At 28.5% G+C, this 14,486-nt stretch overlaps 2 protein-coding genes across 4 annotated transcripts; one reads left to right on the top strand and one right to left on the bottom strand.

The window, feature by feature from the left end:
• The first annotated feature begins 428 nt into the window (after nt 1–428).
• On the top strand, nt 429–4,012 carry LOC114131188 (probable inactive peptidyl-prolyl cis-trans isomerase-like 6). 3 transcript variants are annotated; one of them, XM_050198016.1, is made up of 7 exons: nt 429–599; nt 645–754; nt 834–1,013; nt 2,766–2,828; nt 2,900–3,026; nt 3,097–3,262; nt 3,328–4,012. In XM_050198016.1, the coding sequence occupies exons 2-7, from the start codon at nt 713–715 to the stop codon at nt 3,977–3,979; spliced, it is 1,230 nt and encodes a 409-aa protein (XP_050053973.1). In that variant the 5' UTR covers nt 429–599; nt 645–712; the 3' UTR covers nt 3,980–4,012. The 3 variants fall into 3 exon arrangements, with proteins under 3 accessions (XP_050053973.1, XP_027852151.2, XP_050053974.1); XM_027996350.2 differs by having other exon boundaries at nt 659–754; XM_050198017.1 differs by having other exon boundaries at nt 429–586; nt 659–754.
• Nucleotides 4,013–10,499: 6,487 nt separating this feature from the next.
• LOC114131165 (uncharacterized) lies at nt 10,500–14,335 on the bottom strand. Its single transcript, XM_027996324.2, has one exon. It carries the CDS (start codon nt 13,894–13,896, stop codon nt 11,767–11,769), a length of 2,130 nt encoding a protein of 709 aa, XP_027852125.1. The 5' UTR covers nt 13,897–14,335; the 3' UTR covers nt 10,500–11,766.
• Between the last annotated feature and the right edge of the window lie 151 nt (nt 14,336–14,486).

Genomic DNA, 14,486 nt, shown 5'->3' on the forward strand with positions numbered 1-14,486 from the left:
GAAGGTTTAATACAAGGTTAAATACACACACATACACATTTCGTATACTTGTATTATTCTAATCCCATAACAATCATAACAAAAATTCCAAAATAAAAAATGTATTCATTAAAAATTGTTATTTTTGACATGGAATGACATAGAATTTCTCCAAAGAAATCCAAATATATAATCGGCCCTCTCCGAAATAAAAACCTATACCTATACGCCATTGCTACATGTGCATGAATACAACATCCTCATTTTTAAAATAAAAGCAAACTATAGATACATAATAATAATCAAAAATAACAAAAATACAATCTTAGAGTAGTATTATTTTTTATCTAAATCTAAATCTAAATTACCTATTACTTTTTCTGATTTAAAATCAACTGTATACTTATTTTTACAGACAATTAAACAATTTTTAGGTAGCCAAGTAACGAACAATTAAACATATATATTAATTCTCTATTTAACTCTTAAATTTATTTTAGATACCTACTGTTAATTGTAATACGAATTATTTTAAAACCTTTATGTCAACTAAAATGAATATACAAGTTGTAGGGTGTATATTATCTAATTCTTTTCACATAACTAAGTATTTACTACTTGTACGTTCAATTTTAAACTTATTTAAAATGTAATCATTGAAATAGTTATTAAATTTTAGAATTTGGTGAAATATCGACATGATCTGATTAATAGATATGTTATTAAAGGTGTTATGGATATTGAATGGACGAGATGTTTATGGAAAATAAATCAAGTATAAAAAAAAATAAATTACAGTTAAACAGTATACTTAATGACATTTTTGTAGATATTCAAACAAATTTTGTTCTTAGATTCTTGGTGGTGTGAAAAGACAAGATACTGTAGCTATATTCATCAATGAAAACTATATAGGCACTTATGTAGAATTTCAAAATTATTTAAGCTTCAAATATAATATTACTATGAGTTTATGGTCTCTGAATTATAAACAACTTATACTAAATGATGTTCAATATTATTATAACAATAAGGTAAATATTAAGCACTAATAAAATGACTTAATTCGTTCATTAACTTTAAACATAATAATATGAGTCAATACGCCTTGTATCTCAATCTTTTTAGTATCGCGATCCCAAAATGGGTAGAAAATAGTCTGTCACTTCAAGCTCTTTAAATTTTTTTTCGATTTTACCAGTTTCAATTATTAAATCACTCATAGAATAAATAACTAATATATAGGTATGGAAAGAAAACATTTCGATTGTGTGTTGTATTTACTATTTATAAATACCATTAATATGTTAATGGGTGGATGAGAGAGTCATTGATGGTGAATAATGGTTCATCGTGTTTGTAGTTATGTTTTAATTAGTGACTCAGTACTTATGTAATAATAATAATATATAAGAATTTTAATAATAAAGTAATAAGTAGAGTTAGGGTGTTGATGACTTTTTCATTTTTTTCCCTTTAATTCTATACAATGCTATCTAAGCTAAAAATTTATTTCATGCTACCCTGATGCAGAATATTCTAATTGTATTTTACATTTTTTTGTATTTTTGGACATTTTTAGCTATAAATGCATTTTTTGTGTTTAACGTTATTTTTTCATTATTTAGGTCATTTTATGTAGTTTTGTACAATGTGGAGTCATTTTTCACAAATTTTAGATTTTAAAGAAAATTTGTAAAACATTAAAAAAAATTAAATTTTTTTATTGTGAGGTTTTTGGTGTTATACATTGATAAAACAAATGCTCTTTTAGACATACGCCGATCATAAATGTTTATCGAATGTTAGGTATATTTATAAATTGTATGGAACAAATCTGATAAATAAGATTAAATTGACATAGAAATTAGACGTATTAATTTTTGTGCTTATAATAATTGCAGTAAAAGGAACTATAAAATACATCATTGTAGTGATTCGGCATTTGCGTTCACCATTTAATCGATATTTTTCAAATTTTATATTTTAACGATTTTAAATATGCCGAAAGTAAAATCGTCTGTTTTATACATCGTCAATTTTATATAATGCTTAAAATCTAAATGTATACTATTATCTATTGTTTATTTTATTAATATTATAATTCGTATTTTAAATTATAATAATAAAAATTATTATTTATAAATAATTTTTTTTCACTTATTTAATTAGACTTTTTAGATAATTTTTAAGTACATTTTTTGAAGTTTTTAGAGCATTTTTGCATTTTTTAAAGACATTTTTGTGTGTTTTTTAGGTCATCAACATCCTAACTCTAGTAATAAGTAAATAATATAATACAATTAATAACACTCATATATTATTTGTATATACTAGGGGTGACCAAACTTTTTTTGATCACGATCTACTAAAAATATACTTAACCTTTGAAGAGCGACTTCTATAGAAAATGTTTTTATTATGGAATAACTATAATTATTAAGAAACATATAGGGCCCTAAAAATAAATTCTAACATGATCGACTTTGAAATTGTCCACGATCGACTGTTTGGTCGCCCCTGGCATTTACTATTTACCTACCCAAATAAATGTTTTATATTCATTGTCTGACATTGTGGCTTAGTAGTTTTATAGTGGTACCTACTATTATAGTATTCAAATTTAATCTATCGAGTATAATATGATTTCTCATTTTGACCACTAAATTCCGGTGTTGCATACAATACCTTATTATTTACATATTCTATAGATACTTATTCATATATTACAATATTATACAAACATACAAATACAATTAAATGTTTATAATACCTATAATGTTTAGTCGACATTCGTACGTATGGTTTTTGAAGTTAATAATTGGGAAATTGGTCACGTTGTTTTTGCTGTTAGTATACACTATTACCTATCTATTTACTTTTTTACAAATGTCTCTAAAAAAAATAATAAATTGTTTAGTTGTTTGATAAACTAGTTCCAAAAACATGTAAATATTTCAAACAATTGTGTAATGATAAAATTGAAGGATACTTAAATAGTTCTGTTCACAGAATTGATATAAATAATGGTTTCATTCAAGCTGGGCGTAAGTAAATGATTTATTTTATCAGATAATCCGCTTCGAGTTGTTTTATTCTTATAAATTTAATTTTTAGGAATCTTAAATCAAATGGCGTATTTAAAAAAAGAAAACTTCTTAGTCAGTCATGATAGAAGAGGAGTGTTGTCATTAGCTAGTAGACAAACATATTTCAATGGGCCGGAATTTATTATTAGTTTTCAACCAAATCCTTGGATGAATAATAAATATGTAGCATTTGGGTAACTAAAATAAAACCATTAAGGTCAAAAGCATAAATAATAAACAACAATTCTTAACGATGCAGACATGCCGTTGAGGGTGAAAAAACCTTAAAAACAATTGAGAAATTGTCGAACACACATGAAATTATAAACCAACAAATACGTATCACGTCGTGTGACGTACTACTAAACTGCAGTACTCGTTCAGTCGTTGAAACAAAATTAGACAAATTTTTATATTCTATTGTTGACAAAATTATATTCAAAGCTATGTATATAAAGGCATACGGCAAACCCAAACCTCTTCATAAACCTATCATCACAAATCTTCAGTATATAGAATCGATTGTCCAGACCATAACAAACAATGTTATGGATAAAATTAAAGATTTTGCACCATCTCAAGAAAATAAACCATTTATGAATTATTCAAAACACTTAAGACTACCTGGTTCTATATCTATTCCAAGCGCGCCACCTATCTGCAAGGATGAAACAAAGAAAAAACATTCACTCATTAAGTTGATGCCATATGCCATTAGTTTTAATGGAACTACAAGTAAAATACACAAAATTAATAAAAAAATATTGACAATCAAATCGAAACAGTCAAAAAACATAGGCGCTAGCAGTAAAATAGAAATTGACAAAAAAGTCAAGTATGGTATACATTTACCAACAGATCATAAGGACTATTGGAAATATAAAAAAATTTATGATGGTATTGCTAATTGATAAATCATAAGTAAATAAGTCATAATCCATCAATCGCTTATTACATTATGTATCATAACACGCGTGGTTAATAAGCATTGCACATTGCACATCACACAGGTAGATATAATAAACAAATGTTTATTAATTGGTTCAGAGAAAATTGAGTAATGATAAAAGCTACTAAAATATCTGTAAACATGTACCCCTATTTAAATGTGTATTTTAATATTTTAATAATATTGTTTATCTACATATTAATACATTATATTATTACCTAATGGCTAATACCTACTAAAAAAAGAAAATGCGAGAAATAATAATTAGTATAATGTATTATAAGAAGCCTATCCAATATTATAGCAGGCGCAATAATTACAATATTACGAGCACTATTATAATATCTTATACAATTATACTATTAACTATTACATGGTAATTTATAAAGAAGAAACATTTAATAAACTCATGAAGAAGAGGTTATGGTCATAGACAATTGTCATCTCAGAAAAAATTCTCAAAAAGAAGCTCACTCAAGATTTTTGACATTCGAATATAAAAAAAAAAGCCTGAGTGCAGTAACTAATTTAAGTGAGAAATCGAGAAGGAGGGATACATATGGTTATTTAATTTTTATCTATGAGCAACAGTATACCATTGCTAACAAAAATGATTCTGAGTGAAGCTCGGTGGATAGCATTACATTATCAACAATCTATAATTTGTTATATAGTAAAATAAATAAATAGGTACATCTAAAATACAAAATTAGTAGGTACTTATTAAAAATATTTATATAATTCTAAAAAAGCACAAAAGTCGCTCAAATGATTTGAAAATTTTACCATGTCTAGGTAAGTCTAATATAAGTAAACAACCCAAATTTAAAGTTTTTACGAATGTTTTTAACCAAATTACAACAAAAAAACTCCCAGAATAAAAATGTCTAAAAATAGGTATATTATTAACTGTGTATAGATAACACTAACATAAACATTTACTAAAAATTTAGTATTTACAGTGATTAGTTTTTGAATTACAACCATACAAAAAATCGATTTAGTTGAAAACTGGTTTTGCGTAAAAATTCCCACTTTTGTTTTTGTTTTTCTAGATTATTTGAAAACTGTTGGAAAATGTTTACTTTTGACTTGTATAATGCACCAAAGATATTCACTTTGCCATAGGAAACTACCCCCAAAGTTTGAAATTGAAGCATTATTTTGATTAGTTATACTGTACACAGACACAAAAAAATCACACATCATTGTAAAATCAATACATTCATCACTCCGTTCAGAATCTAAAATAATTGTGTGTATATTTTTTAGATTTTTTAGTTCTATTATAAACTACTTATGAAGAACATTTTTCATATCTTATAATATTTAGTTAGTTATAATAATTGGAAATTTCATACATTTTTTATTGGATAATTTTTTAGATTGAATTTTAATTAGATATAAATTTTACGTAGGTATGTATATATTTTTATACTTATATGTTTATAATTTTCAAGAGTTTTGACCCAGCAAACAGGTTTGGAATGAGAGGTTTGTGGTAAAATCAGCTATTTTATACTAGGTACTTACTACTTATGTATCTATTTAACCACGTTAAAAATAAGTTTTTATATAGGTTCATTTTTATTTTATTTTTTTACTGATTGGATATATATCGTTATAGCTATTGAATATTTTAGATTTTTTATGGTGTTATACATTTTATAAAGATCATTCATATTTATTTTTTGTGATTGTGATAATTATTATAACTTAAAGGTAGGTAATTACAAAAATACTAAAGTGAACATACCATGACGTGTTAAGTAGAAAATAATAAATACCAATGAATATTAGGTACTAGGTATATAGTATCTATATTGTATACAGATATAATACTTGTAGAACAAATAATTTTACTTTAGCGTTCAAAAATCGTAAGGATGTCAACAAAAAATAAAGCAATACAACCGAAAAGAACCGGATGGTGTCAACTAATCCATGTGTTGACACTTGACAGTTGACAGATTTAAGGGTAGAAGTACCCAAAATGTAGTATGTATTTTATTATTTCAATAACAAACCATCGTGCTATACATCTGGCATACTAACGCATTTTTAAAACTCCACCATCGACTAACTATAGTCTACAATTTGGCTTACACAATACGCCTAGTTATGCATACAAGTATAGCTGAGTAATATTGCAATTTGGTATTATAGATTGGTATAATACTATAATCACAATATTGTAATATGCTCATGTAAATTATACAAAATAAGTTCTATAGGTATTATGAAAGTCATTAATATTGGCTACATTTCAATTTACCATACAGATAATACGAGTATACCTATATTTTATGCTTGTTGTGAGAAATTAATTTTTTTTTTTGGATATTAACCAAATATATTTTAAACATACTTTTAATGATCACTGCATTTAATACAAGTTCGAAAACTTATTCGAGTTTTGCCATGGACATAGTTTATATTATATATATATCATAAGCATAACACATTATTAATTTTTTTATTTTTCGAAATTCTGTACCCTAACAAGTAACTACTAATAAGATATTTGTACTTTATAGAATGCAACAGCCGATAATATTATTGTAAAATATTATATTATGTATAAAAATTATAAAAAATTACAATAATTAGAGGTGTAATAATAATTTATTATACACTATAGTCTAGTAGTTCTTAACCTTTTGTAGATTACGGACCCGTGATGAAAAATTTTTAGATACTGCGGAGTGCGGACCCCCTTACCAATTTTTTTCGAATACCTTTTTTTTACATCTGATGTTAACATAACCAAAATTATAATAAATATTTTACATTATACATAATTACATATGTAGACATAATAAAACATATTAATTAAACATTTATAATTAATCTTGTCACGACGAATTAAAGCTGCCGCGGACCCCAGACATAAGTATCACGGACCCCCAGGGAGCCGCGGACCACAGGTTAAGAACCGCTGTTATAGTCCATGAATAATACGATTCAAAAATCGTAATAAATTTTGAAAATAGGCATATTGTGAAATTCTACTATTATCAAATTATTTAATTTAATACCTAACCTCCTCTTTAAAAAAATATACCAAGTACCAACTGATTCAATAAAGCTCACCTCTATGTTTCAGTCGTATATAAACATAATATTATATATAATAATATAATTATAATAATAATAAAAAATAATAAAAACATGACATACCTAATCCTATAGCTATTAAATTTGTTTCCTGGATTGATCCTATGAATCTTATAGATTGTAATTTTGTAGACGAATAGCAACATTTTAGCAAAATCGAACATCTATTTTGGAATAAATACTTTATTTAATAGATATATACATAATATTATACAGAATCTTTAAAATTATTATTTTTTTCGGTGAAATATAACCCCTAAAGGAATTTCAGTAGTGGGGTAGTCGAAATGGATATTCCCGCCTGTATCGCATTAGTAACAACTAACAGCTTATAATATACCTATTATTGAGTGTTATAGCATTGGTCACGGTAGTATTTTTTTCAAACCAATGTATTTACGAATAAGTGAAGACCCTTTTAAAAATCTTCACTTACAGCCTACAGGTCACTGTGACGCCTGCACTATATAATAACATTAACCTGCAAACACTTAAAACGCCCTGCAACCGTATCACTTCACAGTTAATAACACATCATATAGTTAGGAGTCGATGGCAATTATTGTTCGAAGTCTATACTCGGTGTTTTCATGTCATCGGGCATTTATGCGTGTAAATGAAAACACAAACCTATCTATCTACACGAAGTATAAAATGTCAAGAATATTAGTATGTAGCCGGTATTATAGGTATCCTACTCCCGAGCAAAACATTTTGAGGCGCCCTGGACACACGAGTTTTCCGACCCCGCCCACTTTCACGGTGCAATAGACACACAAAATAACAAAGTACCTACGTACAATACACGTGTATTATATAGACAAGACGTGTATGCCGTTGGAGTCGTTGGACGATCGACGACAACTACGGGATGCGGTAAGTCGGTGTGTCTCTTTGTCCGGCGGACGCACGACTACGACGACGGATGCCAATAATAATGTGCGCCGTGCGCGGAATGGCGCGATTTTATCACCACTACAACCACGGCCGCGGCCGATTACCTATATAGAGTTGGTAGTCGTAAGTCGTGTGAATGAATAATTATAAAATTATTTTTATCTGAGTCATGTACCTATTCCTACTATCCCAGGAGGCAGGAAGGTATTACACTAAGTAATGATTAAATTAAATAGAACGCGGAGGGTACGGTCTTGTACTATTGTCAACCTGCAAGCGCATGGACGATCCGATCACCATTGATGGTTGCGATCGTAGTCCGTAGGTGCATAAACAATCATAATGTTCAAATATTATTATTGATATAATGATATAAATAGTTGGTGCCAACTCTGTACATTAAAGCAAATAGTCAATCACGAGAATTGAATTACCTACAAGCAGGAACTGTATAAATGTAACTATGTTAGCGATTTTTAGGATAATATACCGACGTCATGCCTAGGAGATAATGGAATTTAAAGTAATTATATACCTATTTCAATCATACAAACAATTTCACTCCAACTCATTATTTGACGAGTACTTATATTATTTTAAAATTATTAATGAATGTGATACAATTTAACACCAGTCAATATTATTTACCTTTCATTTGAGTAACCTCATTTAGGGAATAAAAATAAATAAATTTTCTTGAAGATACGATAATCATTGAAAATGAATAAATAAAAAGTGAAGTAAACACATTTCGATGTTTTGCTAGGTATTTTAGAAATATTATTATGTTTAATTATTATAAACTGTAATTTATAATGATGTAAATAGTAAATACGTAATATTGTTTATTGAAAAGTAGCCAATTAGGCAGTTGTAGGTACCTATTTAGGTATTTATGATAAAGATAATAGGTATGGTACTGTGGTATAATATTAAGAGAGAGGTATGGTTATCCGAATTTGTTTACTATTTAAATTTTTAATGTTAATTTAATTAAGCAAAAATAACCCTATGATAATTTATTATTCGTATATTATTTTATATATTGATCAAAAATTCTGAATTCATTAAGTAACAGATAGAAAACTATAAAACATACCCCTAAAATTCAAAAACAGTTTTCTAATGACAACAGCATGATTAATAAATATTTACGCAATTATGAGCTCATCTGCTTAAATTACTAAGATTAAGAATATATTTTTTATTTAAATTATCTAAAAATAAGTTCCACTTACCTCAATCAAGATTAAATCCATTTTTCAAGTAGATAGTAATGTCACCTAGGTATGTATTATTATAGCTGGAATTCGTTTGATTTTTGATATTCAATGATATATTATTTAAAATAATTCAATTTTGGAGTACTCAAAGTACTCTAATTTTATAGGTTAGAGACAAGGAGAATTAATATCCGAATATTTATCGTCATCGTGTTATATAGATAATCAGATAGGTAATCTTAATTATATATTTATATATACTTTCATAGAATTTTTCAATTGCACAATTAATATATAAGATATTTCCAGTAACATATTTTAAGTATACCCATTACAATAAAATTAAATAAATTTTTCTTTATTTCTAACTTATGATATGATGGAGACTGTAATATATTATAAATATTAAATACGATTAAAATGGTTATATTCTACATTTAAAACAAAAAAAAAATTAATTTTATACTGTCGAATTGATGATAACTATTTACTAATTATAATAGTCTATTGTCAATAAATTCATATAACAATAGCCATTAGCCAATAATTACATGTACATATTACACTTTCATAATTAACACAATATTTATGTTTAGTAATTAGTAATTACTATTCATAGACAGTAAAACTTTGAATGACTTCAAATAAAATAAAATAGGTTCTCTTGAAAAAGACGAGTATTGCATAAATCTAAACTATCGTTATTTTTTTGTTTTCATTCTCTATAACCGTCTCAATATTTTAAACACATTATTATATCCAATAACGATTAAGAAATAAATTAAAAAGTTGTCCAGAGATGTTGATGAAGATTTGTAAATAAGCTTGAAGTATTATGTAAAACCGGTTGTCAGATTTGGTACAATGACGAGTTATTCAGTATACTAGTCCCAAAGCCCAAAGCTGGTCTACACGCCCTCGCAACGCTGTTTGGCAATAAAGGTACAGCGAAAGATGCAGCGGTTCAATTTTTGCTATTAGTATCTTAACCCCCAGGCACGCGCTCTTGGACACTTGTAGTTCGTATCACAAGAGTTTACTACACTCGCGCACCTTGTACTTTCTATTACCTCCCACGCACAATGGATCGTTTATATTTTTACAAGCAACTACCAAATGTCCCACTTTTACTTTTCGTCGTTTAAATACTGATTTGTTTTTCACCTTCGTATTATTACCTATAAATTACATTAGGCAAATAAGGACAAGGACAGGATCAGATAATAAATAAAAAATACTAAACAATTACATATACATTTATATATTTTTTCATCTCCTCTTCATCAATATTTAAAACTCTACTTAGGACAGAATATAAAAAAAAGTATTTACAAAATACAAATACAATATATACTTATATATATTTAAAAATACTATATATAAGTACACTAAATTGGATGATCACAATAAGTAAATAACAACATGATAAAGGTCGACTATATATATATATATATATTTTTAGTAAACATTCCTACTAAAATTAATCTATTAATGAGATTTAGTTTTGTCTGTAAGACCAGGGAAATTCTTTAATTTTCTTTTTTTTAACTCAAAGGAACTCATTTAAATGCAAATTGAAACTAGGGCAAGAAGCAATTCTACTAAATAAGTCATAAAATCCTAATAATAGTTGATACTCAAGTTAATAAAATATCTGAAACAAAAACAACATTATAATATGTTAAATATAATAGTGGGTACCGTTAATATGATCGTATTATCACAAATAAAAATAGATTAATTCTATAATAAGTAAATTTCAATAATATCTATATAAGTGGAATTTGGTTTCATAAAAGTAGTTTCATTACTTTTTTTTTAATAAACATCTTAAGGGTATTATTTTATTAACTAGTAATCATATCAAGCGGTATTTACTATAATATTAACTATTATTACATACAGTGTTGAAAATGTTATAAATCCATGTTAAAAAATTAATATTACAGTCCGTAATCTAGCTCCATTTAAATTTATAAGAAATTCATAACATGAGTACCAATATAGACGGATTTATGGAAAAATATTTAATCTGGGACGGTTGACATCATTTTTTGACAATAATAAATATTTTTAAAAATATGAATGTTATAAAATGTTACTAGGTAGATTTTGTAAGTACCTATGTAAAAAAAATGGCACAGACATGTTAGTAAAAAAACAAAGAAGCTAAACAATTTTTTAAGGATTAAATAAATGTGTTAAGTATAGGCCAATTGTATTGTTTGTTCAATAAAAAGTATGTGATGTAAAATCAATGTTAAGTTTTTATCTCTTAATATTTTAAATTCAAGTATGTAAACTGTCATACTGATACTACATTTGGCCCCTAAGAAATAAAGCAGTCTTTGAAAAAAAAATCATAGGTAATAAGAAACGAAAATGTTATATAATGGAATGTTGTTTAAGCTAAAGGAACACATTAAATTTAAACAGAAAAAATTACATAAATATTCTATGTACAAAAATAAAAAAATAAAAAAGAATAGTCAACTTATTTAGGGTCTATTTATTAAGTACAACAGTTATCCCTGTGATGATGAATTTTGATCGGATACATCTGATCTTCTGAATTACGTTCATCAGCTAGTGATCTAAACCTAACAAATCCATTTTCAGCAACTAACATGGACGGTGAAGGCTGTATGGCTGCTCTCTCTGCATACGCGTACATACTTCTAGAGTCATCATCCATTCGTTTTAATGATCTCCTTTCAGTAGTGTGCGCAAATAACTGATGGTTAGCCAATGGTGGACCACCCATTGAGTATGTGTCATCATATATGTGTTTTCCCGTACGTAATGTATAATTGTGTACAGCTTGATTGGCACTGCAGATGGCTGGATAAATGTCATCTGATGGTGGATCACTCCGGGATACAGTACCACGACATGGGAATAATGTTAAGCCGGATTGATTTTGAGCTTCTTTTTCACTAGTATATCTCAGTGGCTGTATGGATGCCCAAAATATCAAAAAGCATGTTGATATCTCAATCACACGTACAGAGAACTGATAACCCCACCATAACCATGGGTTAGGCTGATCTTTACCAAGCATTTCATAGACACCAACCATACCATATAATTGAATTGATGCCATAAGAAGACTCAGCATACTAGTGGCTAATGTCACACGTACAGAATGAGCCAAAGTAGGACGATGTTCATGGAAGCTAGCTCCAAATATAGTTCCTTGTTTCCTTAAGGAAGCATTAGTCATAGATCTATATAGACAAACATAAGTCACTCCGAGTATCACACATAATAGAATGTAGATACATTTGGATACTAATGAAAGTATATGAGCTTCTGAATAAAACAATACAATAATACAAAATGCCATATAGCAACAAATAAATATTGCTAATAATGATGATTTTTGTAAATTATAAAAAATTGTTTTTACATCAGTGGCTCGCAACAGAAACAAAAATAAAACTGAATATACAGTCAGTAAGAGTGGGAATACTATGTTCAAAGCCAACCCAGACACTTGAATAGATAATGTTCCATTTACGTTATATGGATCATATAACAAATAAGCACTCCTTACACAGCCTATGATTATTAATAAACCATGTATAGTGACAAAGTAACCACATGTTAATAATTTTTTAAATGCTCTTATCCTTGCTATACTAACCATGGAACAAAATACTAATATCAAGAAAAGTATAGCAATTAAATAAACATGAACATCCCAAAAAACTCCAAGAATATACCTGGCTCTTGGTTCAGGATGATCTGGCATAGATACAATCTCTGGATGTGATTCAGGTATATCAACATCATTTTTTGACTCCGTTACTTGTTGCTCTTTAAATATTGAAGGTTCATTTTCAGTTGTTTCTTCAGATGTTGTTTCATATACTTGTGATGAAGATGTGGTTTCGATTGGCACTGTTCGTTGTGTGGGCTTGGGAACTTCTTGTTTAACAGTTCGAGATGGTTTAAGATCCTGGTCAAAGTTTGGCTTATCGTTACCTAATATTCCATCCATTTTTTTACCGTTATCATCAAACAATATTCTAAAAACATTTGGGGTTGACAAGTTTTGTACTTGCTGTACCACAATACTATAAGTATCGTTAAGGCCTTTGAATCCATTAACTGCTGTAGTACTAGTTGGTTCAGAATAAGTAGATTCTGGTACTCTTAACTTATTCAAACTAGGTGTGTTAATTGTCTTCTTTTTTGTATCTGCTACTGGAACATCTACAGGTCTGATAGGTATAAATTCTTTTTCAAATTTTGGCTGCACAATTCCTGGCCGCCTAGTTTGCAATGGCTTTTCTGAATTACTACCCCTAAGTGTTGGTTTATCAGCAAATGGGTTGAACCGCTCCGGTGGTAGGGGTGGAGTAAAAGTATTTCGATCTGGAGGGTTGTAAGCAGGTATAAGACGATTAGTTGGACTAGTTACATGCTGCTGTTGTTGAGATGAATTTGTCCGTGAAGCCCGAGAGCCTGATCCTGGCTTTGACGCTAGCGTCTTATTGAACAGCTCATAGTCTACACCATCGGTTAGCACCCGTCTGTCTAATACACCCATGTCATGATCGAACATTTGTGCATTGCTGTCAGACACCAGGAGCCAAAGCATTGCCATAAGCAATACCTGTGGCATGACTGGTCGCATTTGCGTGATATCAGATACGGACTCCTTTCATTATTATAATACTGTCGATTTAGGTTTTATTTTTCAAAAAAACACTAACTCGGCCGTGTAATTAAATGTAACATGTCAACTTACGATAATACCCTGGACATTACAAGACGGCCGGGTTCACAGGTGTCGGCGGCGCACAGGATACCGATGCAATCCTTTGTCATGATATGCTGTCGACGCGACCACGGTAGCTCCTAAGTGTGTCAACACATTTTTACATCAAAACTCGCGCACACCACGTCGTACTACGTTCGAACGATCACGACAGACGAATGTATACTTATTGTACGGACGATACGGCACCTACGAAAATCGCACTTACGAACAGTGAATATACGCCCGGAAACAATAAACATTCCTAATAAACCATTACGTCTGGTGCGCCAGCCATTTGCATTTTGTTATAATGAATTTTCCAAAGACTACATAATAATCATATGGTTCATGGATGTTATAAACAAACACATTAAAATCGATATAAAAATGTTTGCATTTATTTATTTGAAAATGTTAAATTTAATGAAAAAAATTACATTCTCATATTTTATACTCTATTTATA

This window comes from Aphis gossypii, chromosome 1 (genome assembly GCF_020184175.1).
Source record: "Aphis gossypii isolate Hap1 chromosome 1, ASM2018417v2, whole genome shotgun sequence".
Taxonomy (NCBI): Eukaryota; Metazoa; Arthropoda; class Insecta; order Hemiptera; family Aphididae; genus Aphis; species Aphis gossypii.

Coding starts and splice junctions, on each gene's coding strand:
- LOC114131165 (XM_027996324.2), bottom strand. CDS start 13,896: ATGCGACCAGTCATGCCACAGGTATTGCTTATGGCAATGCTTTGGCTC.
- LOC114131188 (XM_027996350.2), top strand. CDS start 522: ATGTCAACTAAAATGAATATACAAGTTGTAGGGTGTATATTATCTAAT. Junction 600..658: donor TAACTAAGTATTTACTACTT/GTACGTTCAATT, acceptor ATTAAATTTTAG/AATTTGGTGAAATATCGACA. Junction 3,263..3,327: donor AATAAATATGTAGCATTTGG/GTAACTAAAATA, acceptor TTAACGATGCAG/ACATGCCGTTGAGGGTGAAA.